General features: G+C 37.2%; 1 protein-coding gene across 2 annotated transcripts in view; it reads right to left on the bottom strand.

The window, feature by feature from the left end:
• The window catches only part of COL28A1 (collagen type XXVIII alpha 1 chain), a 166,216-nt gene that overhangs the window by 92,407 nt on the left and 48,794 nt on the right, over window positions 1-25,015 (bottom strand). For both annotated transcript variants that reach the window (XM_047753700.1, XM_047753699.1), the window contains exons 12-18: window positions 24,635-24,703; window positions 23,568-23,636; window positions 17,231-17,299; window positions 14,376-14,444; window positions 10,751-10,819; window positions 6,964-7,032; window positions 4,217-4,285 (exon numbers count right to left, since the gene is read on the bottom strand). In XM_047753700.1, coding sequence (XP_047609656.1) covers window positions 4,217-4,285; window positions 6,964-7,032; window positions 10,751-10,819; window positions 14,376-14,444; window positions 17,231-17,299; window positions 23,568-23,636; window positions 24,635-24,703 — 483 coding nt within the window. The remainder of the gene's footprint in view (window positions 1-4,216; window positions 4,286-6,963; window positions 7,033-10,750; window positions 10,820-14,375; window positions 14,445-17,230; window positions 17,300-23,567; window positions 23,637-24,634; window positions 24,704-25,015) is intronic.

Here is a 25,015-nt window from a genome sequence, read left to right on the forward strand (position 1 = left end):
AAGAATAATAAACTGAAAGATAGAGAAATAAACTCTATCCAAAATGAAACACAAAGAGAAAAGGGATAGAAAAAGAATGAGCAGTGACCTGTTATAGCTAGTTGGAAGATATAGAAAAAGAAAACAATTCATAATTGCAAAATTTTGCTAAGACACCTTTTTAAAAAAGGTAGAAAATCTTTATGGATAAAATGACAAATATTTTCTTGAAAAATTAGAGAGTTTTACTCTGTGGTTTGAAAGACTCAATATTTAATATGAAAATTCAAGGCAATTTCAAAAACCCCAATAGGATATTTTGTCAAATTTGACAAGCCAATTCTAAAATGTAAATGTTAGCATCAAGAATAGCCAAGGAAGAAGATGAGAGTATTTTCCCTATTGATGACAAAACATTACAAATCTATCATAATCAAGACAGAGAGGCAGTAGCACTGAGATATAAGACAAATGGGACAGAACAGAGAGCTCAGGCACTGCTCCTCACAAACATAGGACTTCAATATGTGACATAGCAAGTATCACAAATCAGTGTGACAAAGATGGACTATTTAATAACTGGTGCTGGGATATTTGGTTATCCTTATGGGAAAAAAATAGATCATACATCACCCAACCAACAAAAATAAATCCCAGTGGATTAAAGACCTAAATTTTAAAAACACCAAACGTTTCAGAAGAAAATAACTAAGAATATATTATGACTTTTAGAGTTAAGAAATGTTTTAAAATAACATTCTAAAAGCCCAAGCCATAAAGGGATAGAAATACATCAAAATCTAATACTTCTGGATACTGAAAAATAAATGAAAAAGGCAAGCCACAGCCCAAGATAATTGAAACCCAAATAACAAAGTACCAATATCCAGACACCTAAAGAACTATTAATAAGAACACAACAGTTACAAAAATGAGAATCTACAGGAATTTACAAAAAAGAAAAACTGAGGTTCATTAAATACACAAAAACTGTCTAGTTATTAAGGAATGAAAACTAAACCAATGAGATGTATTTTTACACAATTCATATTGGCAAGAATGTAGGAAAAAGCATTGTCATATATTACTAGAAGGAGGATGCACAATGCAAAGATTTTACCCATTGACTATCTTGGGTAGGATTTTTACAATATCAAAATTGAAAAAAACAATTTTTTAATTATTAAAAAGGAGCTCCCTCATTGTACAGTGGGTTAAGATCTGGCATTATCACTGCTGTGGCACAGGTTTGATTCCTGGAGTGGGAACTCCTGCATGCCACAGGTGTGGCCAAAAGTAATAATAATAAACAAAATTGAAAACTTACATACCCTGTAACTTTTAAGTTCTGCTTGTAGCAATCTATCATCTATTAATGAGAGAAACTTGTATTCTCACACAAGAGAAAAATCAGAGAATGTTTACGGCAGCATTGGCAAACAAAAAAATGGAAAGCAATTTATATGTTCATCAATAGAAAAATGTGTAAATATTAAATGAGATGTTTTCATATACTGTAGTATCATGGTGCAATTAAAATGAATGAATTAAAGGCTTTAAAAAATACAAATAGGAGTTCCCTTCATGGCTCAGTGGCTAATGAATTCAATCGGACTAGGAACCATGATGTTACAGGTTCAATCCCTGGCCTTGCTTAGTGGGTTAAGAATCTGGTGTTGTGGTGAGCTGTGCTGTAGGTCGCAGATGTGGCTCGGATCCGAAGTTGCTGTGGCTGAGGCATAGGCTGGCGGCTGTAGCTCCAATTCTATTGCTAGCCTGGGAACCCCCATATGCTGCGGGTGCAGCCCTAAAATGATAAAAAAAAAATACAAATAACACATAAGGCTGAGTATAACTACATTGTAGAATGATATATTATGTAATGATATATTATGTAAAAAAGCAACAAATGGCTTATAGATAAAAACTTATGGGAAAATTATAAAAATTTTGACAGAATGATAAATATCAAATTCATGATAATGAATATGTCTGGGGAGGGAAAGGAGAGCAATAGGATTGGGGAGCACAGAACAGAGGCCTCTTTTTATACCTGCAATGCTTCTTAAATAAATTGTAGAATAAATATGGCAAAATGTTAATATTTGATAAAACTGTCTTGTATAACACATGGATGTTCTTTGTTATTCTGTACAATAGTGAGTATGTTTTCATTTTTTAGAGAGAGATTTTGTATCCATTTAGTGCGAAACTAGGATTTGAACTTCAGTGGTGTAACTCCTTAGTAGCCTCCTCTACATGGCCTCTCTGAAATATAACATAATATGTATATATACATATATACTATAGACATGTAGAGACATAGCATGTGGGAGTTCCTTGGTGGCCTAGCAGTTAAGGATCTGGCATTGTCGCTGCTGTGGACAGGTCACTGATTGGTAGGTTAGATCCCTGGCCCAGGAATTTCTGTATGCTATGATCATGGCTAAACAAACAGTGTGTGTGTGTACGCATATAAATACTCAGCATATTTAGCACTTAGCACATTTGTGTAACACATCAAAACCATGTAACAAATAGCAGCTATTATCACTATATTATTACTTTTTTTTTTTTTTGTCTTTTTAGGGTCACTCCCACAGCATGTGGAGGTTCCCAGGCTAGGGACTGAATCAGAGCTGCAGCTGCCAGCCTATACCACAGCCACTGCAACCCCAGATCCAAGCTACATCTGCAACCTACACCACAGCTCATGGCAAAGCCAGATCCTTAACCCACTGAGTGAGGCCGGGGATCAAACTTGTGTCCTTTTGGATACTAGTCAGACTCATTTCCACTGAGCCACAATGGGAACTGCATTATTACATTTTGTATCTCTTGCTTGTGTATATGTTATGTTCCTGTATATGTGATATGTATATTCATCTTAGGCCATATCTTATATTTTTCGAATACTCAAATTCTCATAATAATCATGGCAATAGCAGCAGAATAATGATGAATTTTAATCCTCAGCATGGCTTGCCAGATTCCACGTGCCTTCAGAATGAGCTATGGAAATTGTGAAGGGTAAAATAAGGATTTGTTTGTTTGTTTGTTTTTGCTTTTTAGAACCACATCCACGGCACATGGAGGTTCCCAGGCTAGGGGTCCAATTGGAGTTGTAGCTGCTGGCCTACACCACAGCCACAGCAACACAGGATCAGAGCTGCGTCTGCAACCTACACCACAGCTCAGGCAATTGCTGGATCCTAACCCACTGAGCAAGGCCAGGGATCAAACCTGCATCCTCATGGATGCTAGCTAGTCAGATTTGAAAACTGCTGCGCCACAACGGGAACGCCCCATTTATATATTTAACAGATTTATTGAGTACCTATTGTGTCCCAAACTGGGGATTCAGTAATAAAAAAGAAAAAAAGGGAACAGAGTCCCTGCGCCAGTGGAGTAGCATTGTCCAATAGAAATATAAAGCAAGATGTATAGTTATAATTTTAGTAATAGCACATTTGCAACATTAAGAGAAACAGATAAATACAATTCTAATAACATGTTTACTTACTCTAATACATCTGAAATTTTATCATTTTGATATGTAGTCAATATACAAATATATTAACCATATAGTTTACATTCTTTTTCTTTGTCCCCATTTTTGTAATCAAGTGTGTGTAGTACATGTCTAGCTTACCTCAGTTCATACTAGCCACATATCAAATATTCAGTAACAACGTGTGGCTAGTGGCTGCCATATTGGCAGTGTGTTTCTAGAGGGTATAGTAAGATGAAAAGTAATTTAAAAAACATGCAAGTTGGGAATATTGGTAAAAGCAAGGAAATAAACAGGCTTCTTTTAAATAACTGGGTAACAGGGGTGAGGTAGACATACTTTACATTCAGGAAGTGGTTTTTGAGGAAGTAGCTTTTGAGCTGTGATCTGAAAGAGCCAGCCACAAAACAAAAGAGGGGAAGTAAACTTTTCTGAAATCCTCCTAATGCTGTATAACATGGCAGGCAATAATGTTCCTAAAGAATCACTCTGTGCTATAAGAGTATCTCTGATGCTAATAAATAAATAAATAAATAGAAAGCATCATCATTAAACTAAGAGTTTGGTTTTTCTTAACAAGAGTTAAGCATCAGACTGCTTTCTGAATAAATATTCTAATCTGGTTTAAAAACAGATGAAACATGCATAATCTGTATTGCATTTGGGTATACGTGAAATTTAGCATAATATTAACATAAATGCTTCTAAGCAGCTTTGAGAACTCACCTTTGGACCTTGTACTCCAACTCCCACTGATCCTCTAGGACCTGTAGGTCCTATCTGGCCTACTTCTCCCTAGTGAGGAAAGAGTGAAGCATATTTGACCATAGCAGCAAAGTAAAAATAAAATATACCTACCTTTGATTGCCTAAGAGCAAAACACAGCAACGGAATAAAACTAAGTTTCATATGCTCCATTCACACATGTGTATGTATGTGTGTATATCAGCTATACATCTACGCAAATATAAATATATTTCAGGCAATTATTTATTTTTAATTTTAGATATATTTCATATATATCTAAAGCTTCATCTATCTATCCGTCTATCTATGGTCTGGCTTAAAATATAAGCTCTGTAGCATATTCAAAATTGACTTTGAGAAGTCTCAAAGGAGGGCACCTAGAAAAGATAAGCAGTTATATTCCAGAACAACTAAAACTGACACATGAGAAGCCAAGGTTCTGCTGATCAAAAGCTATATCATAATCAGAGAAAACAAACTGAGCTTTTAACATTGAGCTTGAATCAGAAACCTCAAGGACAATAACTGTATTCTATTAAGCTACTTCTCACATGGGGCTCTCAAAGGAGTCTACTAAAAGATAGGTGTCCTCAGAGAAAGATTTATTTAACAATGATTGGCAATGCTTTGAAGCAGCATTAAGGACAGGTGGTTAAATAGTATGTGTCATGTCTTTCTCCAAGGGATAAATAGTTCTACTTTAGAAGACAATTTGATTCCCCATTTCATAGAAAAAAAATTGTTAGGTTATTGCTGATTCCATGTCTTTAACTAAATGTTTTAGTTGATGGACCTATGGTGGGAAAGTTGGTGAGAATGAAAACTAGCCAACCCACATGGAACCTCTTCAGATATTACTGCTTGAGTTGCTGGAATAGGATCTCATAAGTAAAAGTAATGAAAACAGTCATTAAGATAGAGTAAACACAGTCTGCTCCCATTGTTAGCTGCCAGTTCTGCATCCGTGGATTTGACACGGACTCCCCATAAAATTGAGTTCCTCTGTGGAGTTCGTGATTAACTTCTCCATCCAACAACTTTATTCCCTTCTTGGCCTGTTCCTGTTCCCCTCAGGATTGAGGCGTATCAAAGAAAAGGGGGGTTGAGCAGGATCCTGGGGGCCCTCCAGTATACAAAACCCCTCTATTTTCCTGTTTCTTATTCTCGGAAAAGGATTTTAGTCTCCTAGGCCTTCCTGGAGTTCCAAAGAACAGGCCTAGGCAGTTAGTAATTAGGGAAGTGAAGGAATGCAGAAACTAAGGGAATGCAATTAAATAAGAAAAGTAGGAGTTCCCGTCGTGGCGCAGTGGTTAACGAATCCGACTAGGAACCATGAGGTTGTGGGTTCGGTCCCTGCCCTTGCTCAGTGGGTTAACGATCCGGCATTGCCCTGAGCTGTGGTGTAGCTTGCAGACGTGGCTCGGATCCAGCGTTGCTGTGGCTCTGGCGTAGGCCGGTGGCTACAGCTCCGATTCAACCCCTAGCCTGGGAACCTCCACATGCCGCGGGAGCGGCCCAAGAAATAGCAACAACAACAACAACAAAAAAAAGACAAAAAAAAAAAAAAGAAAAGTAGTGACAACAGTTCAGTGATTAACAGAGCCCTAGTTCCTCCTTAAGGGAGAGACATAACAATCTGAGGATATCTCCGAGTTGTTCTTTAGGAACGAAGATCCCCCTCCCTGCCTGCCTCTCGTTTGTAGAAGAAGCTTGGCATCTCTGACTCCATGTTGCAACTACCTCTTCTTCTGCTTTAACCTCTGACTCCTAAGCCTCTGCTTAGTCCTGCACGCAGTCATGTTAATCACTAAAGGAATTCTCCTCACAGGTTAAGATTTGTGCAAATAGTCCCTTACCCAAAAGAAAGTTGTCTCCCATGAGGAGATAAGAAAGTATGAATAGAAACAAGGATTGTCCTGTTAAGATCTTTAGGAATATCATGACCTGGTCAATTAAAGTCAACTGACCAAGAGCAAAATGTTTTCACAACCCTCTTCGGACCCTTGCTGGCACCCACATATCTGAGGTTGTCTGTCACTTCTTGATCTTAACTCCCTCTTGCTTCCACTTCTTTACCATAAGAAAAGTTTGAATTCTACCCCAAATTAAGATGGTTCTTTAGGACAATAGTGAGCCATCTCCTTGGTTTGCTGGCTTTCCAAATGAAGTGACTTTCCCTCACTCCTACACCTTGTCTCTTGACTTATTGGCCAGTTGTGCAGCAAGCCATATGAGCTTGGACTCAGTTATAGATTCAATCAACCTTGGATGGAAAACATTCTAGAAAGTTCCAAAACCAAAACCTGAATTTGCTGCATGCCAGCAACTTTTCGCATAGATAGCATTTACATGGTATTTGGTATTAGACATTATCTAGATATGACTTTTTAAGTATAAGAGGATGTGAGTAGGTTATATGCAAATCCTAAACCATTTATATAAGGGACTTGAGCATCCTCAGCTTTTGGTGTGTAGGGCGGTGCTGGAGATCTAAAATTAATCTTCCAGCAAATACCAAGGGACAAATTTGAAAGCTTCTAAGAGCATAAAGAATACATATTACATTTTCTAAACCATTAGGAATATCGGTAACACTCTGCATTACATATACATCTCTGACTTTAAAGTTCATCTCCTCTGCTACCTTCCAAATGCACTAACCACTTACCAGAAAACAGCAATTAAAATACAGATCAATTAAACTCTTCTCTCACTTAGAAAGTTACCTTGGGACCAGGTAAGCCTTGTCCTGGGGGCCCTTGTGGACCAGGTGGACCAATAGGACCTTGGATTCCCTTTAAAAATAAAATTTAAAAAATAATATTAGGTAAATTAAGAAATTTAGATAAGATTAGTTTCAAATCCTCGAAAGTACAGGTTCATTCACATGCCATAATTGATTACTTATAGCCAATTAATACTTGTTGAATGACAAGGCAGAGGCTGCTAGTTGAACCATAATATGCATTCTACCTTTTTTCTATAGTAAGAGAAACTTTAGCTGGCCTGCATGGCTACCCACAATAAAGAACCTGTTTTCTAGTCCCTGTTGCAGCTGGGTGTTGCCAAGTGAACTGGACTCTGGCCAGTGGGATGTGAATGGAAATGATATGTATAGTCCCTGGTTCGTATTTGCAGACACCAAACTGAAGAATATTCTAATAGCTGACTCTCACTTACTTTGTGGGTGTAAAAGGGGGGAAGTGACAAGATTTAATAAGATCTTCTTTGGAGAAAGTTGTCTTCTAAGTATTTTCTCTGGAGAAAATAGAAGGGTTTGGATTGCTTCTTTTACCACATTCTAGAAAGAGAGTATCAGTGAACCATATGGAGACCTTAATTTTGTTTTTGAGACACAGTAGACCAGGGTCTTACTTCTGCCTGAGAAAGCTAAGTGTGCTGTGCTGTGTGAGCAAGAGAGGGCAGGGGCAGGAGCAGCCTGTGCACCCAGAGTTCAACAGCGCAGAGCCCATACACGTTTTTTCCCATGGACCATACTCTTGATGCCTGGAGTAGACATGGAACTGCTTGGAATCTTGTCCAAGAGGACCTAGAAGAATAACGGAACTCCAACAGAGAGTTGGTATAGCATAAAGCTCCAGAAAAGCAGAGACTGACGAGGAGAGATGGACAGAGTCCTCCATCCACATCCCAGGAGGAAGAGTAGGGAGTCCCACCAGGAATAGTGTCAGCTTCAAACATCCGCCAAGACCAGAGGACCCAGTGCCATCTAAGAATAGACCAGCCCAGAAAGAACTTCCATGCCCTCCCCTACGTCTCGCACCATCCCGTCCTTGATTCAGTCTGGGAGGGATAAGAAGGACATTCCATTCCATGGACCCCAAGTTCTCCCTGCAGCTCATACTGGATTAATGAAGATTAAAAGGAAGATGAATACATTGACTAGATAGTTTTGTTTACACAGTGAAAACTGTGATTTGCAACTTAGAGGTGACCCTTTAATTCACCATTACCTAAAAGTGACAAGAAAATTCTCTAGCCTGCTGGTAATTTCTTTCTGCGGAAAAAAAAAAAGAAAAAACTTTCCCCACTGAAAAACCGCATAAGGGATAAGGATAGAAAAAAAAACCGGAGTTCCTGTCGTGGCGCAGAGGTTAACGAATCTGACTAGGAACTATGAGGTTGCAGGTTCAGTCCCTGCCCTTGCTCAGTGGGTTAACGATCCGGCATTGCCCTGAGCTGTGGTGTAGGTTGCAGACGCGGTTCGAATCCCGCGTTGCTGTGGCTCTGGCGTAGGCCGGTGGCTACAGCTCCGATTCAACCCCTAGCCTGGGAACCTCCATATGCTGTGAGAGTGGCCCAAAGAAATAGCAAAAAGACAAAAAAAAAACCTAAGATTTTGTTTTGTTTACACCCCACAGGCCATGATTGTGTACACAATGGTTACAGATACATGATTATTTTATTATAAATGTTATCCCATTTTCTCCAGCTAGATGATGCAACTGATTGTTCATTTTTAAATTACAGATGTTATTTCCCTTTTTCTCTGCTTGATGGTGATGAAGCAATCTAAGCAATTGAAGCTAAGATTCAGTATGAACATTGAACCATTGTAAAAAGGAATCCTGACCTTCACAGTAGTCTGCAATTAGCATGCAAGGAATCAAAAAGAGCAAAGAATATGTGCATATATGTGTGTACATGTATATTTGTGGTTCTTTATATTTCACTTTATTTTATAATAGATTTGAAGTAGTCAAGCCTCCAAAGAGTTAATGAAAATCTGCAGGCCACTTGAGGGATATTGTAATCATGTTGCTAGAAACAGAAGTTCCCTCAGAAACAGATTAAGTGGGAAAATAATTTCTGTAAGAATGGGAAGATCTAATAATAACAGTAATTCGACATGTTAAATTAAGGATAAGAAAGAAAATGAGTAACTCCCGCACAGAGGTTAAATTTAAGTAGAATTTAAGTCATTTTTCTTAAATGGATAAACAAATCCTTTTCAATTTCCTATCCAATAGGAGTCAGCTTCTTATGGTCATATATACCTTAAAAGTTTTTTTCTCTTGAAAAAGGAAGAGAAGGGGGTAAGAAAACAAAGTTAAAGAAGAATTTTTGTTGTTGTTCTTTTTTTTTCCCCCCTTTCCAACCTGAAGAACAACTTGCACCAAGAAACAGCATTAAAGGCAACAGGAAGTTCCAGGTGGGAGGTCCAAGAATCACAGGCCATCTGGAAAGGCTTGGCTTTCTCTGGACCTCATTTTCAGCCCCATAGCAGTGACTCAGCAGCAGGAACACCACAAGACCCAGGATGTGACAGCACTGTCATTCCAGGGTCAGAAACTAGCAGAAGCTATACTCTGAAACTAGCAAAAAACTCACAAATTTTGAGACTGCCTGGTGGCATAGTCAAACCGTGATCCTTGTGTAGTCAAAAACCCCAGCTCTTAATTATTATCTAAATATTTATATACAAATTTATCTTGGCTTCTTCTGCACCTTAATCCTCCTAATGTATTATACTAGGGAGAAGGATCCCTTCCTCCTACCAGAGGGAAATAAATGGAAAAAGGAGTTACATCCAGCTTGGTTGTTGCTTGGATTAACAACAACAAAAATAAATAATTACAATGTGATTAGAAATAAACTTAAAATGTCAACAATGAGATGTGGATTATCTCCTTTTTTATCCCCCCACCTCCCACTCTTAAATAAAGGAAGTACTATGTGTTCACTAAACAACAGAATGATTCAATCCATCATCGTAAATTGATTAAAATCCAACTGATTTGCCAACTTTCTACATAGGAAGACATTCAGCATAAATTTGAATTTGTTGGTCACTTTGATTAAATGAGATGAGGTAAGTAGGAAGTACTATTGCATTATCTCATATTATTTCAAGCTGACAAAATTGCCTTGCTTTTCCAAAAGTTATAGTCAGAAGATTTTGGAAGTAGTTCCAGCCAGAAATGTAGCAACATCCTCAGAGATCTTTCCTTTCTTCTGACCAAGGGGCGGCAGCGGGGGTCAAGAGTCATATATAAACCTATCTGTAGTTTGCTTCTATTCAGGAATGGTACCCCTTCAGTAAAATGGTTGTCTCTGATTCTGGTTCTTGTTTTAGTGTAATACTTCTTTAGATTGGTATGTGGCTAGGGGGTGGGGAACACTACTCTACTGGCATTTGAAATGAGTGGGACTGCATTATTCACAGACCTTCAAGGGGAAAACCACACACAAACCAACCAGTAAGTAAGCAATTGCTCCCAAGGAAAACTAACAAATATACTTCTCCAAAACACTTATCCTGAAAAGTAGGCTTTAATTAACACACAAGTTATTTTTTATGTCTTTGGAAGTTCTAAAAACAACAATCCCATGAAACTGTCTTATCCTTCCCTATATGCACTTATGGATCTATATTCTGTAGCAGTCTGACTATCAAATAGAGTTGTAGGTGTTTGTAGGACTGGCCTTTAGTGAACACCAGGCTTGGGCCAGAATGTTCTGTACAAAAGGGAAAGAGAGAGCATTGATTACCTGTTCCCCTTGACTGCCAATTCCAGGGATGCCCATTGGTCCTTGGGGTCCTACAGGTCCCAAATCCCCCTGTGTAGAAAGTAAGTCAGAAATACAACAGTAACATTAATCTCATTCTTTTGTACTTTGCTAATTTCGAATTATGCTGGATTCACATCTATTTTTAGACCATAAAAAATTCTTGTGGAAAGTTAGAAAACACCATTCCTTTCAAATAGTCTGTAGTTCAAATTCACCAAGATAGTGAATGAGTGTTCACCATTTGGTCTAAATTGGTGAATATTTCCACCAGCTTATATTTATTAGTCATTTTTTTGCACAAGAACCAAAAATCTTGAATAGTTATTATAATGACACAAACATTTCTTGTTAGGCATGTAACAGAATATTTAAAAGTATAAAATTTATCAGGTGCAAGAAAATCAATATTTGAGAATGAAATTAAAGAAAAATATATTAAGATTTTCTAAATACCCTTTTCTGCCAAATTTTACTAAAATGCATTTTAAAAATTAAGAAATTTTCTAAGTAAGTGCCACAAAATTTAAAAACCTCACCTTTTTCCATGAAGTAAATTTGAAAAATAAAGTGAGAGTTATCAGTAAGAAGAATAAAGATCATTCATCCATTCTCTGTCTTTCAACAAGAATTTGAGTGCTGATTGTGTGACAGGAACTATTCCAAACACAGGGAAACAGCAGTGACCAAAACAGCCAAAACTCTCTGTCCTCATAGAGCTTTCTTTTTGTACAAGGAGCAGAAGATAATAAACAAGATGGATAGAAGGAATAAAGAATATGATAAGTGCCAAGAAGAAAAATAAATCAAGGAAGTGGGAGACAGCTGTGATCTTGGATATGTGGCAATTAATGGCCTCAGTGATAAGAGGGAATAAAGCAGGTAAAAGCCTGGAGGGAAAGCATTCCAGGAGGAGCAAATAGCCAGTTCAAGGATGATGCCCGCACTTTCCAGAATCAGCCAGGAGACGATGTGGCTGGAGCTGGAGAACACGTGAAGTGGTAGAAGATGAAATCAGGGAAGTGTGGCAATGAGCTCACACAGAACCATCATCACACCTTTTAGGTCACAGTAAGAACGCTGGCTTTTCTTGGAGTGAGATGAGAAGCTACTAGAGGGTTTTGAGCAGAAGAGTGAAAGATCAGACTTAGGCTTGAAAGGCTCACTCTGGAAGCTGTGCTGAGAACAGACTGAAGAGATGTCCATGTGAAAGGGGCATGGATCAGGCTCCTGGAGTGCAGGTGGTGGGGGTGCTCAGATCCTAAACAGATTTCGAAAGTAGATCCAACAGGATTTGCTACAGATTTGCTACAGTTTTGCTACAGATTGAGAGGACCCTAGGATGTCTTCAGGTTTGTGGAAGAACAGACTTGTCATTTACTGAGATGGAGAGGACTGAGAGAGAAGCAAGGTTGGGGAAGATGTAACATCAGGAGTTCAGTTTTGGACATGTGAAGGCTGACATGCCTAAAATAGACCTCCACACAGAGGTATCAAGGAGGCAAGAGAGGTCTGAGCTGGAGATATTAAGTTAGGAGCCCTCAGTGTATAGATGGTATTTAAAGCCATGACTGGGTGAGTTTACCATGTAGACAAAGAAGAAAGAAGGTTCAAGGACTGAGCCCTTTGGGTGCTCCAAGTAACAGAGATCAGAGAGATGCAGAAGAGCCAGAAGTGGAGACTGATAAGGTACAGCCAGAGAGATGTGGTGAAGAGATTGTTTCATGGTGAATCTCTTATCAGAGGATGCTACTGATGGGTCAAGTAAGTCGACAACCGAACACTGACCACTAGATTAGGCAACATGGATACATATGCTTATGTTAATGTCAGTTGTATTTAGACTACATCAGATTAAAAAAACAAAAACAAAAACAAAAACCGTTGGATAGAAGTTCCCATTGTGGCTCAGTGGTAACAAACCAGACTAGTATCCATGAGGACATGGGTTCAACTCCTGGCCTCCTCAGTGGGTTAAAGGATCCAGCACTGTTGTGAGCTGTGGTCTAGATTGCAGATTGGCTCAGATCCAGTGTGGCTGTGGCTGTGGCTGTGGCCAGCAGCTGCAGCTCCATTCTACCCCTAGCCTGGGAACTTCCATATGCCCAGGTGTGGCCCTGAAAAGCAAAAAAATAAAAACTAAAATAAATAAAAATTTAAAAAACAGCTGTATAGTAAATATGTTACACCCAAGGGTCATAATAAGATCTCTTTCATAACTATTTAATGCTGCCTCTGTAGTATATGAATAGGTATACCTATGGTCTATAACACTTTATTTACAAGAACAGGCAGCCTATCCTATAGTTCGCCAATGAGTGGGCTAAATAAATGCAGTTTTATGAACAAAAGCACATCATTAGATCACAGTTTATACAATATTAAAAACCCGAACCCATCATTAAGACATACCCTGGCATATGCTTCTTAGTGCTACACCGAGGTCAACCCCTAATCTAAATAAACATGGAAGGGAAAACATAATAGACTCAAGGTCTCATTCAAAGCTGGGTTATTCTGATTCAGAATTTGCAGAACTTGATTGCTTAACAAGTGGCAGGCACTCTGATAAATGCTTTGCATGCTATATCTCATTTAATCCTCACAACAACTCTCTGAAAGTTAGCACTCCCTATTCCAGATGAGGTTACATAACTCCTAGTCACATAACTGTTAGATGGTGGAAGCCAGGCTCAAGATCGCTCCTTCTGACTCCAACTCATAATCACTATTCTGCAAATATTCAATAAACACATAAGAGAAATCCTCTTTTGTGCCTCATTACTAACATTTGAGTATCTTATTAAAGCTACCTCCTTGTTCTGTAAGAATGATGTACATTTGAAAGTCCTTATCACAGAGATATTTGTCTAATTACTTGAATCCCAGAATATAAAAGAATAGGAAAGGTAAAAAAGGGGAAAGGAAAGAGAAGACGTTATTGATTTGGTAAAGGAATAGCAGGTGAAATCTTTGCAATTACTATGCGATAATGTCCTGGTATTTCAATGTGTTTTCTCTGCATAAGTGCCAGATGTAAAATCACAAATGCCACATCACCTACACCTGGAAAAATTAATATACTGAACTCAGAACACAGCAGCTCTGTTGTACTCACTTCTCACCACCCCAAAGGAAGAAAGAGCATCTTACATATTTTTAGAGTATTTTGGAACTCGAGAGCTGAGCACTTTAAACCAAGAATTATACTACATCTAAAATTTGTATAATTCACTATTTACCATTATCTCTACTATTTAAATACAAATACCCAGAAGAGATAGCTACCAGTACATAATAAATAAAAGGAATAAGTAATTCAAGTAGAAACACAACACCCAAGATAATCATCAATGTCAATTGTTATTCTAATACATATAATATAATGATATGCTTAAAAATGGACATATAAATGTCTCTGTTTTTTACACATTTCTTATATCCCTTTCCCCTCAGGCAGCTTCCCCTTACCAAAGGTCTTTAAAGACTTTATAATTAACTGGATACTTTCGTATGGTTGTCAGCAGCATATAGTTCATAAACATACATAAAAATGAAAAAATAATTTTATTGGCATCTTTTCTATTATATACCCTATTTGGAGTACCTTGTCCCCTTTGATTGATGGGCCTTGTAATCCTTGTGGGCCAACTGGTCCTTCAGAACCTTTTTCACCCTGAAAATATATGGGAGGAATATCAATGCACCAGTAAAAGTTAGGGTTTTAAAACAGTTAAAGCATTCAAAACATCCAAATTCACTGCTAACTACAAACGGATAATTCTAAGGTTTGTACATTGCAAAAACAAAATTAGTATTAACATTCATAAATAGAAAAGACTCTCTCCAATCAGAACACATATGCAGTATCACTAAAGTTGGAAAAGAGCTCCATTCCTAATATAATCAGAAATACCTAGAAATGGAAGATCTAATCAATGACATATTACGGCTGACTGAATCAGTCTTCCTCAACATTGCTATAATGTGTTCATTACACAATGAAAATTGTCTTTCAGTACATGAAATCATTTTTGCTAAGATTGAATTATTTATTAAATATTTTGTCAGAATTTATAAGCACTTATTGAAAACTTGGAAGATTTTATGGAAAATCTTCTTGGATATGCTTCTAGAGTCACATAACTTAGGTGAATAGCTCTGGTCATAATGTAGCATCAATGAAGTCATAACACTTTGCGCATTTATAAGAAAAACAAACCATATAATCAATCAGAAATAGCTAACATTTCTGGGAGTTCCCGTCATGGATCAGTGGTAATGAACCCAACTAAGATTCATGAGAATTCAGTTTTGATCCCTGGCCTCACTCAGTGGGTTAAGGATCTGGCGTTGCTGCAAGCTGCAGTGTAGGTTGCAGAGGTGGCTCAGATCTTACATTGTTGTGGCTGTGGCATAGGCCAGCAGCTGTAGCTCCAATTCAACCCCTAGCCTGGGAACTTCCATATGCCATGTGTGCAGCCCTAAAAAGCAAAAAAAAAAAAAAAAAAGAAAAAGAAAAAAGAAAAATAAAAAAGAAAAGAAATGGCTAACATTTCATGAATTTATTTGAACCAAGAGTAAATCAAAGACATTTGCAAGAAATAGGAAACGGGAAAATAGAGCTTTATGTCTCACTCTATTCACACTTTGTTCACTTAAGGCCTATGTCATTGCAAAGCAGCCCCAAGAAGCACATACAGAAAACTCATTGGTCTTGCTGGTTGGGGAGTAAAGTGTTGTGACTAATGGGTTCTTCTAGTCATTACTACCGAGTATATCTGCATACAATCAACCCTAAACTGCACTGCATATAATGAGTTCTTTCTTTGATGAGACAGAGGGCAATGACTGCCGTGGGTTATTATGAAGGAGGTATCCTTATATCATACAGTTGAAACTGTCACTGAGACGTACCCTGAAATATGCTTCTCAGTGGTTCATTTATTCCTTTGCCATTTCTTATTTTCTTAAACCCCACAAATTATAAGGATAAACAATTCTGGCTATTTAAATCTTCCACGTTGTTTGGGCTACACATACACAATGTGTAAATTTTTTACACATTAAAAAAAGCTAAATTTACTATGTTCTAAAAAATTTTTAAGAAATTATGTATCATAAAACTTTCTGAAAATGTACTGCCAAATTGCTGGCTTCTGCTTTTTCATAATGATGTTTTGGTTAGTCATAGGTATTAGGAACATCTCTTTTATCCAACATGTTATTTCCATTTACTATGATAAATTAACATTTGTTTTTTAACAAGGGCTTCTTTTAAAATTCAACCCAGCAGTCACTCGCAACCTCATGTGAATTATTTGTTTTAGCTGATTGATTTCCCTTTAGTTGAGGTTTAGGTTTCTGATAGCTGATTGAATATTGATCATGGTGGAAGAGGCTGAGAATGAGAAGCAGTTTTAGAGTGTGAGGCCATGCTGAGGTCAGATCTCAGTGACTTGACTGAATGACTGAAGTGGAAGGTTTTAGACACTTGGAAAATATCATACGCTTCTCTGTGCAGTGTGTGTATGCATGCATGCATGTGTTTTGGGGAAAATTAGAAAAGAAGGAAGAAAGATTTCAAAATTTATCCTTATTTACTCTGAAATTTTGTTGATGCTGCCCAAACTGTCTTGGAATATCACTTCCTGTGTGGCCTTTGGCAAACATGCCTTATATTGTGGGTAAAGAGCCTAGTCCAGGGATCAGCAAACCACGGGCCATTGGCCAAATGCAGCCCCACTGCATGTCTTTTGTAGACACAGTGTTACTGGAACACAGCCTTGCTAATCCATTAATATGTTGTTTAGGGCTGCTTTCATATTACAGCAGAAGAAGTTAAGTCATTGCAACAGATACCATATGGCTCACAAAGCCTAAAATATTACCATCTGGTTCTTTACAGAAAAGGTTTGCCAAGCCCTAGCCTAGAGGAACTTGAGCTCCAAGAATCGTGTATGAGAAGCAGTAGAAACATTTAAATTCTCAATTGCCAAGTAAAAGGTAGGTCTTATATAACATTTTGCTCCTTCTGGTAATAACTCCAGTTCTCTCCACCCATAGTTCCTTTCTTATAGAAATAGCACTACAATAACAAATTAATGTATTAGAATGCTTCTTCTCTATGCTTCACAAAACAAAGCTATGGGTAAGGCTTCATATAGCCATGCTCAATAACTTAGCTTCTGGGCATAAAGATGCTATTTATCTCTGTGGCTTTAATGACTATAAACTAAGAGATTTTTCTACTATCATACGCAGTAATTATATGAAGTAGAAGCCTTTCAATTGCTTATTTCTAATTGCAAGAGTTGCTATAGTTTCATGTCTTAACGGGGTAAAGATGGTTAGGAAAATACTTGACTTGGAATAAATGGCTAGGACACACTTTTTAAATTTGTTATTCACGATCATGCAAGACAAAGCAGTTTTCCTTAGTGCAGAAGGTGGCGGTATTACCTTTGGTCCTGGAAATCCTTCTCCTGGTAAGCCCCTCTCTCCTGGTGCTCCCTCAGGACCACGAGGACCCTGGTTAGGATACCAGGGAATGAGAAGAAGGAGGAGGGTTGGGGGAGGGACAGGGAAAATGGGAGAAGAGGAGAGGGAAGAGAGGAGACAGGAAGAAAGAAAATGGTCAAATTTTAGTTCACAAGGGCATGCAATGATATGGTCTTATTAACTTTATTAGTGACAACCATCCTAGTAAACTATATTCTGATTAGTAGAGGTATAGGGTTGTGAAGAATAATATTCTCATTGTATTAAATACTTGTTCCATTTGATTGGCATAAGATGTTCTATTCTGGTGTTCTCAATTTGGAGGAAAATGGAAATTAAGTGATGCTTCAGAATAAGAATGAGGAAATAATCCTATGAGGAAAATCTAAAAATCTAGGACCGTGTGGCCTGGAGAAGCATGCAGAGTAATTAAACAATTTAACTAAGTATCACAGAGCCCTATGAAGAAATCCGTGCATAACTGTTTTAAAGCACTGGATTCTGTTCATATGTTGTTATAATTTCCACTCTGATAAGTCTGGTTTCAGATTTGAACTCTTTCAGGAACTGGTTGAATCCACTGAAGGTTTATGTGCAAATAAGAAACTTGATAGACTCATTAAGGAGAGACAGGATTTTAGATCTCAGTGATCAAAATTAAGTCTACATGACTATTGCTCAGAAAGGCACTCAGAAAGGGGAGGACTTTTCACATAAGGAAAGAAAAACAACACAGTCCCAGGCTTTGAAATGGACTGATGGGAAACAAACTAATTGACAAAAGGCAAGAGCAAAATAGTCACTTAAACCAGGAGACTTGAAAGGTTATAAATATTTCCTCTCTTTCTTCTTGTCCAGAAAACCAAACCAAACAAACAAGATTTTTCTTTTTTACAAGAATCATAGGGGAAATTAAAAAGAGAATCGTAGAAGCATAAATGGGAGCTTTTCCTCTAATGGACCTAGAAAGATAATTAGGGCTCTTGCCAGGGAAGTAAATCTCTTTTGGCATGAGGTCTACTGAATTACCCATAGCTCTGAAGCCAGCAGACACTCTGAGTGATCTTGAGACCCAATACACAGTGATCCAGGGTAATTTAAGAGGTGCTTTCCACTCAAGCCTGGTAGCAGAACTAGGATACAGCATTAGGCTCATCAGCAACTGATCATAACTACAGATTTGTGGGAAAGCTAATTGTATCCCACATTTAATTTTTTTGCCTTTCCCTAATATTGCATATTTTAAAAGACAGTCTTCTTTAGTATTTATGTGTAGCCAATTTAGTAAAGACTTTAATTAAAGGAAAAAGCTAGCATTTAATTCAGTTTAAATTGCTGTGCTTGCGGGAAAACTAGCCTTTAACAACCCAAGACCTTAATCAAAGCTCTAATATCCATGAATGCTTACTCTAATGTTAGAGCAATTAACTAGGAGAAAAATAAATATAAGCATAAAAACTAGATTGCAAACTAAACAGACAAGCCCTAGCTAATATCACACATGGTAACACAAAAATATTAACAAATTATTTCTCTTCACCACAGATATGACAAATGAAAATACCTCAATTTATATTGAATGCAAAGTCTTTCCAGTTCATTCAATTTTTTTCCCCATTCATTTAACAAATATTTACCAAATGCTTGATAGATGCAAGTCACTGTGCTAGGATCTGAAAACAGCAGACAGCCCTGCTCCCTGTCTTAGAGAGTTTACAGTCTTGCATGATAATTAAAACAGATTTTGGTGACATTTAAATTGAGGTTCACGTCCCAGCTCTGGTACATATTAACAGTGTAACCTGAAATAAATAACTTAATCTCTATAAAGTTCAGCCTTCTTATCAAAATGGTAGTAACAATAGTACCTGCCTCAACCATACATATTAATATAGGATTAGGACAGAGAGATTTAAAGCTCTTACATATTGAGCACTCAGTAAATATCTGCTATCATCATCAAAATTATTTTGCTTGAATCCTACAATTGCTAAGGATGACCTTTTATGAAGTTTTTACAAAGAAGGCAGCCTCAGAGTGAACGGTGTAATTAAGCAGTGTGTATGGTATAATCAAACAGAGGCATGATGCACAGAGCCAACACTGACCTGTCCCTCCATCTCTGCATTTCTAGAGTACATTAGCCAAGGTGAAAATGAAAATAATGAAGATTTTGAGAAGTCATGTGTTCCAAGCTGCTGAAAACAGAGAGTTAATGCTTGTGAACAGTCCCTTAGGGGCATTTATAAAAACAGTGATCCAAGGTTTAATTACTGGAAACTGTCAGAGTAATCTTCCACACCACTGGGTTATTCTCAAGCTTTCCAGTTAAACAGTCAAGATGAAAGATGACTGTTAACCTTAGGAGAGAAAGAACAGGTACTTGGGATGGATGAACTATACTTTTAATTTATTAGGACGGCACCAACATATTTTTTTCTTTTTAACTTTTTTTTTTATTAAAGTAAAATTTGTTCTTTTTCCTTGAAGTATAGTTGATTTACAATGTTGTGTCAGTTTTCAGGTGTGCAGCAAAGTGATTCAGTATATATACATTATATATGTGTGTGTGTGTGTGTGTGTGTGTGTGTGTATTCTTTTTCCGATTCCTTTACCATATAGATTAATACAGAATATTGAATAGAGTTCCCTGTGCTACACAGTAGGTACTGGTTGGTTATCTATTTCATTTATAGTAGTGCATATATGTTAATCCTACCTCTTAATTTATCCCTCCCCTCCTCTTTCCCTTTTGGTAACACAAAGTTTGTTTTCTATGTCTGTGGGTCTATTTCCCAGCAGATTATTTTTCAAAAGACAGAAATGCTCTGTATATGGAGTTCCTTGGTGGCGCAGTGGGTTAAGGATCTGGTGTTGTCACTGCTGTGGCTCATGTCGATGCTGTGGTGCAGGTTGAACCTCTGGCCCTGAAACTTCTGCATGCCACGGGCACAGCCAAAAAAAAAAAAAAAAAAAAAAAAAAAGAAAGAAAGAAAAGAAATGCTCTGTATAAAAATTTAGTGTCCTTTTCAAAGGCCATGAGGAGAACCAATTATAACATTCCTATTTGGCTTCTAATAAACACCTCTAATTTAAAAATACATATTGGAATTCCCTGATGGCTCTGTGGGTTAAAGGATATGGCATTATCACTGCTATGGCTCAGGTTCCATCCCTGGCCTGGAAATTTCCACATGCTATGGAGTCAACCAAAATAAATAAATAAATAAAAGGCCTGGATTTTTTTTAAAAGACAGGCTTTAAAATATATATATATAGATATATAGAAGGTAAGTAACAGCGCAATCTGATCAGAAATGTTTTGAGACACTAACAGGATAAAATATGATTGTCCACTATCTTATCTTCCTTAATACTCTTAACGGTGTGGGTAATCAATAAAAGTGGTTTCAATATAGGTTTGCCAGCATTAAACATAAACATGATAAATAATAATAAAAATTATCCTTAATAGTCAAAGAATGAAATCTTTATTTTTAACTTCAAAGCAAGTATAGTTTTACTTCAAAGGGTATTTTTTACTGACACTGCTCCAAATATCCTTTCACCAAAGCAAACAGATCGCCCTGAAAGTCCAAACCAATTTATTATGCATGAATCAGTCATCTGTCAGAGCAACACAAAACTAGTGGTAATCATATGATTAACAATGGCAGATGACAGTTCAAAGTTAGGTCATGGAGCTGGAATATTATTTCAGGAGATCAGATTTATATTACCGTTGTATAAAAAGAGAGTAGTACTAAACCTGAAACCAAATGAAATTCAGACAAAGAAACAAATGTAAAGAACTTTCAGCAGAACCTTTGTCAGTCCTAAGGTAAGTTTTTTGTTACTCTGAAATAATTTGAAACCTCTCAATGTTGATTTTTTTGTTAGGACATTTTGGGGCAACATTTTCATGCATTGCTTGAGAGCCTTCCCATCTTTGTTATGATTTTAGTCCCCAGTTAAGTCACAGACTTCACAGTGTCACTCTAATTTCTGTAACTGTGGCTTGGATAGCAAGAAAACAAACAAGTTCATGTTCTGGCAATATTGTAAAAACTCTTTAGCTATAAATGCAAGAAAGGCAAGAAATACAAATTTTTCTTTAAAATGCAGGTCCAAAAAATAAGGAAAGGAAATTACAGGGTTTAAAAACAAAAACAGTAAAACACTAGAAGTAATTTATTAATAAGTTGACATCAGACTTCAAGTACCTTTTGCAGGCTGGGCACTCAGCAGTAACAGTATCCAGATTAGCTTTGCTAAAAGGAAGTTTAGGGAACTCTATCCAATCACTTATGATAGAACATGATGAAAGATAATATGAGAAAAAGAGTGTGTGTGTGTGTGTGTGTGTGACTGGGTCACTTTGCCATACAGCAGAAATTGATAGAACAATGTAAATCAAGTATAGCATTTTTTTTAAAAAAAGAAAGTTTATGTTGATCCTATGTATAACCTTCATCCCAGCCACTCATTAAAACTGAGTGGATGATAGTAGAGCTGGGAAAAGAGATTGATTTACATCTTATCTACTCATTTCTTTAGAGCCTTCTCTAAAATGAATGTGCTTTGGTGAGCCTTTACCTAGGACACAAATATCTTCACACTCTGTTTTCATGAAGAGACATAGTGCTGCACTGCAGCAGTCAATTTTCACCTAGCCAGCATAACATGCTCAATTTTGTTCTTCCTTTGTTCATACGGGGCTATAGGTGTGGCTTGTGGGAAAAGTTAACAATGAAGTAGATGCTGTGAAAGTCTAAGCCAATTACTCATGAAACAATTTGAATCTTCAAGAATTAATGATGGACTTCTATTACACATCCAGCTGCCTTGTATAACACCCAGTTCATGATGAATAATTCAACATGTATGGTCATGTACTGTCTCATGGTTAGCCATGCAGGCTCTCCTAGGATCCATCAGCAAGGTAGAAGCTGTTTGTTAAGTTTACTAAGTTAAAAGTAGGCATGTGAAAGAAAAGGAAGAGGTCTTATATTTGCTTCAAAATTCTAGGGTTCTTTTGGATAGTTCATGATGGCTTTGTAGTAAAACATGAAGCTCATTTTTATTTGCACTTATTCAGAGCATTGTGAAAAGATTCTTTTTCATTCTTGTCAAAAACTTCCCTGACACTCTTCTGCACTCCTTCTATACGTGGCAACCTATCTGGACCCATGTCATTTTAGCTGATGTCATGTCAGTTTTCTAGTGACTTTAGTTTTCCAGTGTAGAACCACTGCAGGGAGCTAATATTCTTCTTTCTCAGTGGTTTAGTTTTAAGTGGTTTAGTTAGTTGAAACTGAGGCTATATAGACCAATATATCTTTCCTCATTATGATGCTCTCTTTATTGAATTAGTGTATCCAGACATTGGTAAAGAGCCTAACCCTCAAATAGTATGCTACCATTTCATTCTCAGAGTACAGCAAGGAAGCACATGTTTCTGTTAAGATTTACATGTGAGGAACAAAGCATAGCAAAACCCAGTTTGGAGACAAACTATTCACAATCAGTTGTTTTTATTTGTACCTCTATCATGTTAGCTACTGTTCTTTCCTAGGAGAATAATACTTACTTGAGAAGTGAAAAAGCTTCTTATACCAGCATAATTATGTTTTATTCATTGCCTCTCCAGATCTCTTTTGATAGATTTTTTTTTCTTTTCCAACAATAGTAAACATCAAAGCTTCATAAGGTAGAAGCTGTAAATATCACAGGGATTACCTGTCTACTATCATCAATTCTTGCTTTAGAGTATAATCATGGATGAGGTAATGAGCAAGGTCCTTATTTTCAGTGACTTTCTCATGATTTCAGGAAGGTCAATTACTCTAAGAATATAGTCTATTCTGACTATTCTATTTAATAGAATATAGAATACAGAGTAGAATATTTAGAATATAATATATAGAATACAGACAATATAAAATAATATCTATACTGAAAGAATGGACATTAAGTCTGAATCTAGGTCTCCTATCTCCCAGGAAATGTTGATATATGAGAACTCTTTCCATCATGGGCAAGCTGATCAGTCTTGCAAGGGGTTACAGTGTGAGAGAGCCTGTTGTACATATCCTATAAATATAAATAAATAAATTAATTAATTCCTATTTCAAGTGTTACAAAAAAATAACTCTTGGATATGATTTTAACATATTTATTGTCTTTTGTTGTTCAAAAAGATAAAGATGGCTTAATTTAAGCATTTATTCTGACCATAAAGAGCACATAAGAACTATATTTGTCCTTTTTATTCCATCTGGAATTTCTTGCTACTCACTGTCTGGCCTGGCTCACCAACACCAATCGGTCCTGGAGCCCCTGTTCTTCCTTCCTGGCCTCTTTCCCCCTAAGAGAAAGGAATAACTGAATGAACGTTAGGTTTTCACATAAAGAATACACATAGCACAAGATGCTCTGGAGACTTCCACAAAGATAAATAGCAAAATTGTCAAATTTTTCAAATTTATGAAGATTAAAAAAATCTAGAGGAAGAAAAAATGCCTTGAATTTAAGTGAACAAATTTACCCCCAAATGTTCCTCATTCCTTCTTGTCTAAATGCAATATGGCACTTTCAGCTTCCAGAAACTATTGTGTAGCAACTGGCAGGGCAGTTGTGTGGAATTCCTCTTGGTTACCAAGATGACCAAGTTAACGATGCTCGCGCTATTCCCTGACCCTTCACCACTGTCCTGGGATGCCACCCAGTCCGGCTCCACTTTACCTCACCATTCAGATCTCTTTTTTATATTTGATCTCCTTCAGAACTCTTCTCTAATAACTCTGCCAATAAAAATGCCACATTGCCTCAAGTCTCAATGTGCTTATTGTCTAAATGCCATCCATGGTGACACATGATTATATTCGAAGTACACTGTTATATATTACTCTCTGTTTTAGCCCCATATTGAAGGTTTATTGTCCCAATGACATGGAAAAGCCATTTTTAAAATAAGCACTTCTGCTCTATTATATCCTACATGATACAGACTCCCAGGGTGTTGGATGTTCCAGTCTTTTCTAGTTCCCTACAAACCTCTCCGTCAACATTTTCTTATCTAGTGTTGTGGTTCCTCTGGTTTTGGCCCCTCTCTGCTTATTTGAGGTGAGCACATGATAGCTGATATGTTAAGGTGTTTCACATCCCAATAAGATTTTTGCATGTTGACATGTAAAGTCCATGAAAACTCAACAGAACTAGATGTATGTTGGCAAGAGCATGTCCAAACATCTAGACTGTAACTTGTATCTATGAGGTAAGGCTGAGCAGAGTTGAAATCACAGTTCTCTCGGCCCTACAATAAATTCAGTACTCATCAACAGGCAGAGAGGCAAGTATCTTTACCTTAATACCTTGCTGACCAATACCAGGGGCTCCCGGAGGACCATAAGGACCAGGAGGACCAGGCTCCCCCTAGAGGAAAAAACAGTGATATATTAGGTAAACTGCATAGTATTTGTTGAGCAGCCATACCCCAAAATAAACTCAAAATGGATTAAAGACCGAAATGTAAGACCAGACACTATAAAACTCCTAGAAGGAAACATAGGCAAAACACTCTTTGACGTAAATCACAGCAATATCTTTCGGATATACCTCTTAGAAGTAATAGAAATAAAAACAAAAATTTTTTAAAATGGAACCTAATTAAACTTAAAAGCTTTTGCACAGCTAAGGAGACCAATGACAAAACAAAAAGACAACCCACAAAATGGGAGAAAATAT

This window comes from Phacochoerus africanus, chromosome 11, assembly GCF_016906955.1.
Source record: "Phacochoerus africanus isolate WHEZ1 chromosome 11, ROS_Pafr_v1, whole genome shotgun sequence".
In the NCBI taxonomy this organism is placed as follows: Eukaryota; Metazoa; Chordata; class Mammalia; order Artiodactyla; family Suidae; genus Phacochoerus; species Phacochoerus africanus.